Raw genomic sequence first — 14,797 nt, 5'->3', positions numbered from 1 at the left:
CCAGCCATCTATCCATCCATCCAACCATCGAACCATCCATCCATCCCAAAAGGCAAAGTGGCAAGTGTCTTTCTCATGCATCGACAGGCCAAAACATACACTCACTAAGGACTTTCGAAATACCCTATTCTAAATCATCACTGTGTCGCCATCAGGAGTTCTTTTGGTGCTAAGTCGCAGTTAGACGTCCACATATGGGGATAGATTGTGAAATGGACTTGCATATACCCAATCAATCTTCCGGCCTACAGGGTAAACCAAAAAAAAAAATACACGAAAAAACATAAAAACCGCAAATGAATTTTGGACCCCAAAAAAACAAAAGGCAAGCTTCAAGTGCCGGCGACTCCATCCTCGTCCCATCGTTGTTTATCATCGTTGTTGTCGGCGTCCATGATGTTGCCCCATCTAGGGGCAAAAATGGGGCAGAGGGGTCATTCGACTAGCATTCCTAATGCATCAGTTCAACAATCTTCTCAAACGCTGTTGTTTTTGTTTCTTTTTTCTAGGGGCGACCGCCAGACAAATGTATTTCGCCGCTGATTTGTCATTTCACTTTTGACGCCTCGCACAATTTTCCTTTTGCCTCCCGGCAAATTCGGTTATTTTGGTTATTAATACTACGACGCATTTTCAATGTTGAAAACAGAATGATTCATTTCTTTTCGCCCCACACCCCACGACTATAGTATTTGCAAAATAGAACTATGAAACCCAAGCAATTTACATTTACATTTAGCATAATTGTTAATAGGGTCGTTGGGTAGACACACAGTGCATCCCCAGAAATATCTTCATTACGAATTTGATCTAATTAAACTAAAATATAAATCATTTTTGCTCTAACGGAATTACATAATTCTTCTAATATACTTACATATAAGTATATTTTAATGCATTTTAAATTAAAATTTGTAATAAACCAAATAAGTCTATTTATTTCTTTGGAATAATTGAGACCTAGAGTCATTGACTCTTAATTTAGTTTAATTAGTGTTTGGTCTTTCTATGCTAAGTGTAGCAAAAATCGTATTAGTCATGGAAAATGAAACGAATCAGCACCTGTACAAGTTGTTTTGTGTCTGATAACAATCGTTAAAGGAAAAAATTCGCGGTTAAACAGTTTCTATTTATACAAAAAAGGACAGAATATTTATGAAGAGATATCAATTAAAACAAAATCATCTCGTGAGCAATCAATAAAGCCTTTATCATAGAAGTACAAATTTTTCAATCGATCATCTGGTATATCATTAGATGCCATCTATTTGACTATTTCGACGTAATTGAAAAAAGATTTTGTCAAACATTTTGCATCTTCTACAATTGGTGCTACATTTTTGAAAAATTACAACAGGGTATACCAGGTTCCAGGCAATATCACTAACAATAAGTGAGTCCAAACTTTCTTAATTTTTTTCTTTTATTGTTTTCGAGTTTAGATTTCATATTTATCATAAATGGAAGCATTTTTTGCATAAACGTAAAATAATTTTGTCTCTGACCACAATAGTAATATTTAAATTGCAATAAGCAAAAGCTTTGCAAAGTTGTTCGATTCGAGTACTGGGTATGCCCTCAATTGGGACTAGGTGGTCCCTAGCCCTTCTAAATTATAAAGATAAATATTTTCAAATGTTATAGTTTCCTGAACAATGCATTTACCCATCCATTCTGTAAGAGTAGACGAAAGTGTGCAAGTTGTTTAAAACACTTGAGAAATTTGTTGTATAAAAAATTCACATGAAATCTACATATGACCAAGCAACAAGGCACAAGATACAAGAGGGGCTGACACGCACATTTTCTATATGTGCGTGCGTTTGTTGTGTTGTACCGTGCTGTCTGGAAGGTGGGGAAAGGGGCATACTCACGTACATATATGCAGGAATACATACACAGATAGATCATAATTAATAGAAATATGCTTATTTGGCCACGACTGTGGCGGGGCGGGACGGCTGCTACACTTTTCTGTGCTCGCTGACCGCCACAAGAAATATGCGAAAGCAGCTTGTTTAGTGTCATTAAAATGGAATAAAAATATAATATTGCCAGAACCATAAATAAATAACCTATATGTATGCATGTATATGGATATGTATACGCACACACTGTTACACTCACACCCACACATATGAGCACACTTAACTATTTTAAATGCGACCCATAAATGGAGGGGAACTCATCTTCCTTTTCCTTCGTTTGCTCTTGTAGCCCTTTTCTGATCATTTTTCTCTTTTTTGTTTTGCGTTACCTGCGCTGAGATTTAATGGAGAACATATTATCCCGATCGGCCATGATTGTAACGGCCAAATCATCCTGCATTATCGATGGTATCATATTGAAAAAACTGTGAACTCGCGGCAACGATTGCGACGATGCTGAATTTTTATTCAGCATTTTGAAACGGTGTTTTCTTTTATTTCCACAATAATATAAAAACAGAAAAAAAAATTTAAAAAAAAAACAACAACAATAAAATAAAAATATTTAATATATTTATCACCACTTGAACATTTGATGGAAGTTTTTTTTCTCGTTTTTGTTTGTAGTTTTGCACTGTCACTGATTTAGTGGTAATGGTAGAGAGGTAAGTTGTGTATACTATATAAAGTATATTATATTTTTTTATATGTTTTGATCGAAAGCAATTTTATTAAATTTTCGTATTATTTTTCTTTTCGAATTTTCCACAAGCGCGCGCTGTTTGAGAATGAAGCGCGTCCCGCGGCGTGGCCAGCGAAAATACAGCAAAATACGAAAAAATAACAACAAGAAGCAAAAAAAGGAAAAATTAATAGAAAATGAAAGGCAAAAATTCTACTAGATGACGACGGCGACGACGCTAGAAGCAGCTGAGATCAACGTAACGTAAGAAACAAATTATTTTCATCTTGAACAAAAATTCCCATGTGTCAAATCATAAGATCGACTACGAAGATACCCAGCACAGAAGTGTTTAATATTATCGAGCGCAGCAGAAGAATCCCTTAAAACGAAGGTTGAAATGAGATAAATATCTGAAGCACTAAACTTAAGAAATTAGCAACTCTTGAGCCGAAGGGAAGTTAGATCTTCAACTCATTCAAATTCGGTATAAAGCTCACAACCAAGTAGAGAAGTGTCATCGCGTTGAAGGACAATCTTTTTTTTTGGGGCTTATATGGACATGGCCAGTTGTTGCTCTTGACATAATACTCAATTTTAAACCCACAGGGTATCGACAAAAAAAACCAACAAAAAACCCAAATTGCTTTATCTGTATGTGTGTCATTTCCATCATTTTGGTGTGGCTGTTGTTGTTGTTGCTCATCTCGCTTGCTTTTCATCTTCATCTCGGGAGCAGCTACATTTGAGAGGCAGGCAGACAATGAGTATCAGCAGCAACAGTGTATACAAGAACATGAACAGCGTTTGCTCAATCGGGTACAGGGTCTTAGGCTTGAAGATCAAATTGAAGAGATATACATTATAGGCACTATATAGACAATCGTGTAACAATTTGAAATATATTTCTTTGAGCGAACTGAGACATATTTGTCTATAGTTTGTAAATACGAACTCTGAACTGAAATATCAGATGCACATTAAAGTCTTTTATTTAGTATAAATCAAGTTGGATAAATTTAACGCAATAAAATGAAGTATTCAATAAAACTATATACATTTAAAAGAAACTATTTAAAGTAAAAGCACCCTGTATACGAACTCGTAGATGTGCTCTAAAGGCCGTGTCTCAACCGTTTGTACGTCCTTGCGTGGTACATAATCGTTCATTAATCGGATGAGGGGGTGATATAGAGGGTAAGCGAGGGGTCACGTTGCCCGATGTCTGTCTCTCAAGATATTCTTTCATAGGAAGTGCCTCTAAACACACATATACTCTATAGAAGATTCCAAAGATTTGTAAAATCAGCATAAATAATGAAATTGACTCAATACAAAAATCCAATTTGGAGGAACTACGAGTTTCTATTAAAATCTCGGGGGTAAAAAAGATACATCATGGGAAAGGTATATTTCACCAAGTACTGCTTGCCTCCACTTCGATTTATTTATATATTTACGCAAAGTAAAAATGAAGAGGGACTTAGAATTCATGAATAGAGTTATAAATCTCTAGAGTTGTTTAAAGGGTATTTACAAATACGCCATGGGAATGGTTGAATGGGGAATGAGAGAATTTTTGTTGTGGTTATTTGATTTTCCCCGTCTGCGTGTGTGCAAATTAATTTTATTCTAACATACTACTTCCCTCTTAAATCGTTCTCTCTCTATCAATCTGTGCCTATCTCTCACACATTGTTTCTCCTGTTTGTCTGCTCTCTCTCAATTTCTTTGTATGTCTCTCTGGTAGGCAGTTTACGTCACTTACCTACGCTAATGTTTAATAGTAAGTAAACTTTTTACTCATGTCAGCCTCGGAATTGTTATTTGAATGTTGTTCGGCGTTTTGAATGCTTGTGGACGTTGTTGTTGTTTAGAAATTGTTGCTTTTGATTTTTGTTTTTTTTTTATTTTTTTTTATTTTTTTTTTTTTTTTTTGATTACCCTTCATTAGCATTAGCAGCTACAACAAAATGAAGACAATTTTAGCTAAGATGAGAGAGAGAAGAAGAGAAGAACAATTTCTAATAATAATTCTCGTCTTTTCTTTTGTATTTTGAGCGATTTTTCATTTAGCTAAACCATTAGCCTTCTATATTGTTTTTGTTGTTGCTTCTCTGCATCCACTTAACCTGATAAAGCTTTAGGTTTGTGCAGGCAGTGAACCGGCTAGACGGAGAAAGAGACAGAGGGACAGAGGGAGAGAGAGAGAAAGAGTAAATATGGGGCAAGTATTACCCATACGCAGCGTGCGCCGCAAATCACCACAGGCGGTCGATTCTTGTCTTTATTGCTGACTTTTATCTCTCGGATTTTGATTTTCATACCGATTATTCTCGGATTCTCGGTGTTTGTACACATATAAGCTCAAACAGCCATGTAAAGGTATATACATATGTATGTATAGTATTGTAAGCATATATTATATATTACATTTAAGCCACTTCGCATCGAGTTCACTTAATTTATTCAAAAAATTATGCAATTTATTTATGAAAATCACTGAAATTGGCAGACAAATCAGCGCGTGATTTGTATGAACAAGAAGGCAAAGCTTGTGACTTATTAACGCAAGTGCGATAGAGACCATCAGAAGCAGAGAACGAGAAAAACTATATATATTATGTTGGGGGCAACGAGTGGGAAAAATGTGCTCACGTGAAGTTCACATAAATATTTTTAGGTATGTACGTATACAATTTATTTGAAAGTAGTAATTGAATCAACTGAGTTAGATAAAATGTTGGATCACAGTTTGCAAGTAGCTCCTTATTAATTACAATGAGTGTGTAAACTAGTCGAAAAGCAAGAAGTAAAGCTCGACAATGATTTCAACCTTCTTTGTAAACAAACGAGACTAAATGATTCGTACTAAAGAATTATTGTTTCAAGTAAATAATAATACTAGTTTTGTTTTTTAATTCGTAGTTCGATCCATTTTTGTCGAATGTCCATTTTCACGGTTAGCATCTGCCTACGAAACTAGTTCTGTTTTAATTCAGATTAAAATATATGTACTGTCGATACAAATACGTGAAAAGAGAGAAAGCATGTATGTATCTACACTACATACTAAGAGCTGTAGAGAAGCAGCTAAAATTATGTGACCGCATTCACAACTGCATATCCGCCCACATACACACACGCAAATACTTTGACAACGCCAATTGAGGCGGCAAATTTAATGCACGAGAAAAACGTATTTCATATAAAGTTAAACATATTTTTATTTTAGTATTCGTGGTCATGGGTTTTTGCGCTTTTTTGCTGATTCTTCTTCTTTTGGGCTCAACCATTTTTTCTGGGATGTCACGCTGCGTATGAATAATATGAGCCAACAGCAAGTACGTTACGTATTTGCCCAACTATACCTTCTGCATATAAGAATTCAGCGGGCAGCGGGAGTTCATCTTAATTGACTTTTGCTAGCAATCAAATATATGTACATGCATACACATTTTGGTATTTATTAATATATGCAAACACATACATACATATTACATGTATACATAAAAACATGAATATGTGTAGGTTTGTATGAATATTTTGTTGGGTGACTTTTTCTTTTGACACTTTTGCTTGGTTTGGCAGAGGACAGGAAATAGGAAATGTTTTTCGTATTTTAATTAGACCATGAGTCATGAGTCACACACATTTGATTATGTGCATAGTTGAATATGTATATATGTATGCACATATGTCCATAAATTATATATTTCTGTATATATTTAAAATTTTCCGATGCATACTTTTAGGATAAATTTTGAACGAAATTTGGGATCCTGGCAACAAATGCTTTAAAACCACAACCTTAGAAAAACATCGATTTCTAAACTGCAAAAGTAAAGCCTTAGTAGTAAGTAAGAAATAAGTATGAAAAATGAAAAAAATTCGATACATATTCATATTTAGACATATGTAGATATAAAATAGCGTCAAGTTATTATGACTACACGTGGGGAGAATATATATATATATATATGTATATATAGATATGTAAAGCAGGCAAATAATGCAAATCACAAACAAAACAAGAATTATAAATAATAGACAACAAACACAAGCAACAAGCATTATCAACAGTGAGATTTAATTAAAATGGTGAGTTCAATACATAATTGTTATCAAGTGGTAGTAGGATGATGGATAAAGATAGATAGAAAGCTAAGGAAAGAAAGCGAAAGTTTTTGAGAAAGATATAAGAGACAATCTCCAGATTATACATACGATCTGTCAATGAGTATAGAGGCCTCCTGTTCTTTAAACCTGGAACAAAGGGTTACACAGAATCATAAACAACGATAATACATTTAACAATTATCAAAGAAGTTTTGCTAGACGTAAATAGATATAAGTATGTTTTACTTTCTATATATATATTTATATATATAATGTAACATATTTATATATATATATTAAAGTAGAGTACAAGTTAGAATAGAACAGTAGAGTAAAGTAAAGTAAACAGAACGATCGTGGAATTTAGGGGAAGAAAGCATTAATAAGTTAAGAGATTACAGAATCTGAATCTTCCGATTAACAGCAAATCAACAACAAAGTCCAAAACAAAGACAGTCAAACTTAAAATTGTACATTAAAATTTATATATTTATGTATAGGTACTAAATGTATTTGTATTGCGGGAAGTGGGACTTGTTATAAAATTTAAAATTTTTTGTTTTGCTGGTAAAAGTAATTGACGCATATTTTATTTCATACGTAAGCTTAACAAAGAAACGAAACCAAAAATATAACAATATTTAACTGAATTAAAAATGTCAATGGAAAATCCGTTTTATTTTTTGATGTGTATATTGCGCTCTAAAATATGCAATAATAATAAAACAACACCCACATGTCTAATTGATGCGTCACGTGGGGAAAAATGAGAAAAAAAAGTGATTCGGTGTGCCAGAATGGGAGTGTCTGTCTGTGTCTGTGGAAGTTTTTGGCTAACGTTCTGACGCAGGCAATGACCCCGTCATGTTAGATAAAAGCGCATCCTGATGACGTCATTGTCCTGCGCACGTCACAACAACACAGAGGACCATAGTAAAAATAGTGAAAACAATCCACATCAAACAAGAACAAATCCAAACGACAAGCACAAAAGTCGAAGTTGAAGTGGTGACATTTAAGCACTTGATCCTCCCCCAACCACATTTCTACTCCCCTTGTGCTATATTCTTTGTTGATAAATGTTTTCGATTGTGCCCTGCAGTTGCAAATGCCAAAATGGCAAATTAAGTAAACTTACGCAATAGAAATCGAAAGAAAAAATTCCTGATTTACTTAGTCTTTTCACAACTGAACAGACCTCTCTCATTAAGTTGCCAAATCTTTTCCACCTGTCTGACTTAAAAAGAAACTTTGTCCAACTTTATTTAACAGTTGAGTATGGCGTTTAATTAAAACTTGATAAACTATACTACCAAATGCCAAGAGCACACACCGAAAATAAACCTTAGCTTGTCAAACACCACAAAATGTTAAACCTTAGCCAATTTTGTCAAAGCTTACTAAAATACCTTTTACCTCTTGGCTAACCTTAACAAACTGTGTTTATGTAATGACTTAGAAACATTATTGATACAGCTAAGTTGCATTTTGACTTACTTTATAGAAACGATTGTAAAGTGAATCACAGCTCTTTCAACCCGTTTATATACAGCTCAGTTAATTTCTCTTCTCCCCAATTGTATTGCGCCTACCACGAAAAAGGGTAGATTGTGTACTGTACTTCTTTTCTCACTTGGCTTCTTTAAATGACAACTTCGAATCTCGACGCATCTATTATAAACGTTCCTCGATGGGTCAATGGTTTTAGTTTTTGGTTTTACTTTCCGTTTTGTTTTGTAAAAGTTTCAGTATTCGGACATTTTAAAATTAATGGCGTCACAAACAGCAACTTGTAGTGGATAAATTGCAATGGCATTTGCATTTGTTTGCTTAAAGTTTTAGATTCAGCGTCAGCGGGTGGCTTCTGGTTTAATGTTTTGTTCAGTTGCTAGTGGGGCTTGAGACCTTGGAGTGGGGGCAGGAGAAGTCGAGTCAACCAAACACCAAACTTCATGTGACCTGAATGCAATGCGGCATTAATTACCTTTCGCTAGTTGCATATATTTTGTGTTGTTGTAGCATTAGTTTCTCTTAGTCGGATAGATTTCATATTCTGTCAGACTTTATAATTTCAAAAAACATTCAAATAGAAATAGAAATTTATGAAAAGTTTTCTCAAAAGAAACTTAAGGCACTTTAATAAGTATTCTGACGAATTGCTAGTTTATTTTCGCCAAGTTGACGACGACCTTCACATTTAAAGGACAAGCCCCAGACAGGGTAGCTAATTATTTGTTATTAGTGTTGAAATCTTTATGATTTGCCTCTTTACAGAGCTAAAACTTTTCGAAAAGTTTGCTGCCTTTGTGTGTGTGAGTGTGTGTGTCTGTGTGTGTGTCTGTGTGTGTGTGTCTGTGTGTATCTGTGTGTGTAATTGACAGCTCATCAACAACATTGTTTGAAAGTCAACAGGAATACATATTCAATTTGATTGAAAGGCAACGCAGCGGGCGCTGAAAGCTGGCTCTGTGTCGGAGATGGAAATGGGATAGGAATCGGGACAGGCAATGGTATTGGGAAGGTAAGAAACTAAACCATGACTATAAAGTCGAAATCATTTCTTGTTAATATTTTGATTGAATGTTAAAACTATTGAATAATTTGACAGCAAGCAAAACTAATTAAGTTATATGTATGCAGATAATCAAAGTTCAGTATTAACTTTGAAAAAAAATTAGGATTTTTCCAATTCAACCGCTAACTTTACGTCGAAGTCAATAAAGAAACGAAAAGTGTCAAAATGTATCAAATCAAATAATCAATTATAGCAAATTTTCATTTGATAACTTATCGTAAGTAATCATCAAAATGCAATGATTATCGATTTGAATTGCACTGTCGTGTTCTGTTGACCAAATTTCGAAACAAATTTCAGTTATCGTTTTCGCAATTAATACCGATTTGTGACTTTTAATAAATTACAAGTTTTGTCATTATTTCAAATTGCAAGGGTAATACAATTTCGGTACAAGAAACAAGCTCCTCTTGATATTCTGATTATTTTACATTTTCATTTTATACATTTCGACTTAAATGCCAAAAAATATTTATGCAATTTTTCATTTTCAGCTAACGTAATTTAGGTGCTTTCGGTTGAATATTGAATTTTTCTCAGACTCTATAGTTAGACACGAAGAATGATAATGTGTAAAAGCGAATGTGTGTTATTGTGTGCGTGTTGGGTGATAGGGGGAGCAAGGAAAATATGGTGGCAGCTGTAAAAATCTACAAAATTTACACCCAATTTGATGATGCCGTTATTCGATGTTGTTTTGTTGTTGTTGTTATATGTGTAATTGTTTTTATGTGACGGGCAAAAACGCATAAAACAAAATACGAAATGAGCTTGCCAAAAACTAATACCAAAAAATGAATGAGCAACAGACAGACATATGTATACATAGGAAAAGACAGGGAGAGAAGGAGAGAGAGAGACATAGTTCTAGAGAGAGGGAGTAAGAAAGAGCGAGGAAAACCGAAAAAAGCATTTCCGGCCTTGTTGCCCGGCCATGCATAAATAATAATTGAGAGAGCGAGAGGCCATAAACGGGAATGAGAATCGGAACAAGGCTGAAGAAGAGGAGTGGGAGTTGGCAAGCGTAGTGGGATAGCAGCAGCAGGTGGACGCATAGCCACAGATACAAACAGTTGGTTGGGAAGGGGGGCACCAACTGACTAACTAATTGAAGTTGAGCTTCTTGCTTCTAGGCTTCTTTCAGTTATTTGCCACACATTGCAGCACAGTGATAGAAAGACCGAAAGCGAGAGGAACAGACATTGAGAGGAAGAGAACTATAGTGATGGTGAAAGAATGAGAAAGGCTTAGGAGGCAAGAACAGGAAGGGTACAAACAAATTATGCAACCTTCTCAACGCAGCAGAGCTTTTTGCATAGTTTTGAAGTATACCCAAGGCAAATCATCACACGGAGTATAGGTGTGTGTGTGTGTATACCACCACACACGACAAAAGCCTTCATGTGAAGTCACATTAACAGCAACAAAAACACCGGAACTAAAAAACAGTGTTGCAAAATTTTCGCATGTATGCGTCAGAAATTTGGGGCATGTTTTACTACTGCTGTTGTTCTGGCTCGGGGCATATATCGCATAGTTTTCCAAATGCCTCGAAATGTTGTGTTGAATATGAATATGACAATTTATATTAAAAAAAAAAAAAAAATGAAGTAAGTAAGTCGTCTCTTTGGTATACCATACACCAGTAAAGCAAATATTTCAACTTTATTAAATTAATGCATTTTCACATGCATTTTACAAGCATATCTTAGTATCTTGCTCACTCAATCATACGAGCACCCTAGCGCCCCCACCAGCCAACGGCCAACTCCGGCCATAAAGAAAAACGTTTATATGCATAACTCGACTGTTTTTTGTCCGATTTTGATCAAATTTGGTATTTTGCTAGATATTAGTATTAAATTTAAATTTTGCCAAGTTTGATTGCATAAGGTAAAAGAATACGGGAGATAATCAAGTTTTTCAAATTACGGGGGCGGAAAAGGGCGTGGCAAAATTTTAATACATACAAAATGTGTGCAATTACTAAGCGAATATACATACCAAATATGGTGTCTCTAGCTGGAATAGTTTTTGAGATAAACGCTTTTTTTAAATTGCGGGGGCGGAAAGGGGCGTGGCAAAAATTTGAAATAAACTTGATCACTCTACATACTACACGAGTCTACATACCAAGTGGCTCTAGCTCTTACAGTCCCCGAGATCTAGGTGTTCATACGGACAGACGGACGGACGGACAGACGGACATGGCTAGATCGACTCGGCTGTTGATCCTGATCAAGAATATATATACTTTATTGAGTCGGAGAAGCTTCCTTCTGCCTGTTACATACATTTTGGCGACTTTAATATACCATTTCACCCTATGGGTGTATGGTATAAAAATTAACGAAATTTCAGGTCCTTTTGCCCATACCTGGACACGCCCTTGATTTGTTCTAGATATGTGTGTGTGTGAGTGAGCATGAGAAATGTGTAAAATGATAAATAAGGTATAAAAACTGCATGAGGCATGAGGCATGTGTGCAGAAAAAGTAAACATCCCAAAACAATTTTTCTGTTATTTTTTTCCACTTTCTAAAAAATAAAACTAGCAGTTCATTTTGAATTTCTTTCATTTTAGAGATAATTTTGATGTTAACATATCAGATATATAATTGTCAAAACTGCATTCGATCTCTGTGATGGCCAAATAATTCAAAATCTTTGTTCAGTGCTGTTTGTTGGCGCATTTGCATTCCATCTCTGAACTTAAACTAAAACTCAGACATACAAGTAATCTTGTTCATAATGTATAAAAATTAGACAGGAAAAGAGGCAAAATGGGAAACAAAAAATGAAAAAGATTGAAAATGCGCAAGAACTAGAAAAACTGGGCAAAATTGCGTTGAAATAGTTTCCGCATTTTGTTATATTTCACTGAAAGTTTCACAAAAGAATCAGAAGAAATTCCTATTAAGGAAATTGTAGTGAAAGGAAAAAACGAAAGCAAAGCAAAAAGGGCCGTATGTAATAACATCTGTGCTAATGGCCATGAAAATGGGTATGGGATAAGGAAATGAGAATATTTGTAATCGTACGGCAACAAGAAAAAGGTGTGGAAAGCGTAATAAAAATGCCAATATGTGTGTATGAATTGGTGTGTGCATGTCTGTGTGTTTGTGTCCTTTTTATACATTAACCAAAATATATATAAGTCGAAAGAAAACAAAGGTATGTGTAGTCAAGAAACATCTTCGGTCGAAAATCAAGTTCAATTGAAAATGCAATTCCAACATTTAAATCGATACAACAATAAGTACTGTATACTAACTATTTAGTTAGTATGGAATGAATTGTATAGTTATGCTGTTCAGAGTGTGATATGGTAAAAAATATGGGTACATGTCATAACGCCCAGTGTCATAAGGCCCATGGGCTTTATGTCGCAAAAATGTGTGTCTTAGCGCCCATGGGCGCTAAGACACTTTTAAATGTGAACTAGCGCCCACTCCAAAAACGAAATAGCGCCCGAGGGCGCTACGACACAATTGAAGAATATTCAATAAAATATTTAAAAAATGTAATTGTTTGCCCTTTAATCGTGTCATAACGCCCATAAAAAAGTGAAATAAAGTCCGGCGTGCTTTATGTCACATTTAAAAGTGTCATTGCGCCCGTGGGCTTTATGTCGCAAAATGTGTGTCATAAGGCCCAAGGGCCTTATGACACTGGGCGTTATGACATGTACCCAAAAAATATATGTATTGACTTACCTTTCACTAGCAATGCTTGAATTTCTCGACATTGATTTCGGAGACATTTCAAAATCCGAATCGGAACGATATAAAAATGATTCGCGACGTTGCGGTAAATTCTGTAAAACCAAACCAGCGCTGGGTGAGCCGCCCTCAAGCGGTGATCGGGCGCCTTGGCCATTTTCTACATCGAAACTGTAACAAAAAGAGATTCAAATGGATTTATAAGATAAATCGAAAAAAAAATTTCAATGCAAAAAGCCCAACCTTAAAAAAAAACCAGAGGGACGGGGCTAACTTTGACCGCGTCAAAGTTTGTATACCCTTGCAAGTTTTTTGTGTAAAAGGTCTAAGTTTGCGAAAGAACGGCTTAGGAAATAACGAAGATATTGATCAAAGTCACTGTTCACCACCGATTGTTCCTATGGGAGCTATATGATATAGTTACCCGATTTTAATCAAATTTGGCACAGTCAATAACAGTTATGCTAAACTGAGATATATTAATTTTTATGACAATTGCTTCAAAAGTAACGAAGTTATTGACAAAAGTCACTGTTTTCGACCGATCGTTCCTATGGGAGCTATATGATATAGTCACCCGATCTTGATCGAATTTGGCACAGACGTTTACAGGCGTAATAAACTCTCCAACATTAAATTTCACGACAATAGCTCTGAAAATAACGAAGTTATTGAGAAAAGTCACTGTTCGTGACTTTGGCGTTTGTATGGGAGCTATATGATATAGTGGTCAAATCCTGCTGAATCCGAGATATACAACCCCTGCAGTATATACAAGCCTACATGCAAAATTTCAACTCTGTAGCTCCAACAGTCTAGGAGGAGTTTGCGTTGATCCAGACGGACGGACAAACGGACGGACGGACGGACGGACATGGCTATTTGTCTCGTCTCGTCTCGTCGTGCTGATCAAGAATATATATACTTTATATGGTCGGAGATGCTTCCTTCTATGAGTTGCACACTTCTGACCAAAATATACCCTTTTTGCAAGGGTATAATAAACAAAGGAAGGAGAAATGGCTAGAAGTTAGCTAACCTAACACAACTCGACGAACTTGACGGAAACGGAAACTAACCTAACAAGGTGTTTTAAAAGTTTCCCAACTTAACTCCCAACGCTTGCGTGAACAGGCATGATGTTCAGTTCAAAAATCAACCCCTTTTTAGGGTTGTGCACTTAGTGATTTTAGTTTTGCTTTTACATCACCTGCAGATTATTGAATTAATTATAGACCTCCAAAAGTAGGTAAGGGAAATGTCTCGACTTTTTCTTTTTATGCACCATTAATTGATGACTTAAAGAATTACCGATCTGGGGCAACCCACTCGTATATATCTACATATATACGGTATACGGTAGATCCATTCTATTTTTTACTCATATAATTTTTATTGCATACTTTTGGGACTTAACTTTTGATATATGACAATTCAAGATTAATTTTACGGTTTCACTTGACTCAAAAATTAAACAGTAAAAAATTGTGACATCGTTTTTTTATTTGGTTTTTGATTTTATTTCGTTCTGTTGTTTTTTGCCCAACTGGCAATGGCAACAGCTGCAAATTGAAATGATGTCCACAAACCGCAAAACGAAGCACAGAGAGTTGGGTCATAATTAAAGCAAAATACTTTTCATAAGACACTTTCCGTTGTGTCGTTCCGACAACGTTTTCTAAACTTTGTTTTTTTTGTTTTGTTTTATTATTATTTTTGTTTTTGTTGGTCGACAGGCGCAGCTGTCCCTTCGCTTTTGCTTTGGGCAGCG

At 35.3% G+C, this 14,797-nt stretch overlaps 1 protein-coding gene across 11 annotated transcripts in view; it reads right to left on the bottom strand.

Annotated features, from left to right (window-relative positions):
- The window catches only part of LOC6638088 (cAMP-specific 3',5'-cyclic phosphodiesterase), a 158,497-nt gene that overhangs the window by 10,257 nt on the left and 133,443 nt on the right, over positions 1-14,797 (bottom strand). For 6 of the 11 annotated variants that reach the window (XM_047011386.1, XM_047011383.1, XM_047011384.1 and 3 more), the window contains 2 exons: positions 13,021-13,197; positions 6,838-6,876 (listed from right to left, as the gene is read on the bottom strand). In XM_047011386.1, the coding sequence (XP_046867342.1) occupies positions 6,838-6,876; positions 13,021-13,197 (216 nt within the window). Of the gene's footprint in view, positions 1-2,257; positions 2,440-6,837; positions 6,877-13,020; positions 13,198-14,797 lie in introns of those variants that run through there. The other 5 variants (XM_047011385.1, XM_015179316.3, XM_002061175.4 and 2 more) reach the window with 2 other exon arrangements.

This window comes from Drosophila willistoni, assembly GCF_018902025.1.
Source record: "Drosophila willistoni isolate 14030-0811.24 chromosome XL unlocalized genomic scaffold, UCI_dwil_1.1 Seg141, whole genome shotgun sequence".
Classification (NCBI taxonomy): domain Eukaryota; kingdom Metazoa; phylum Arthropoda; class Insecta; order Diptera; family Drosophilidae; genus Drosophila; species Drosophila willistoni.
Note: the sequence above shows the minus strand (reverse complement) of the source record. Positions and strands in the feature narration are given on the sequence as shown.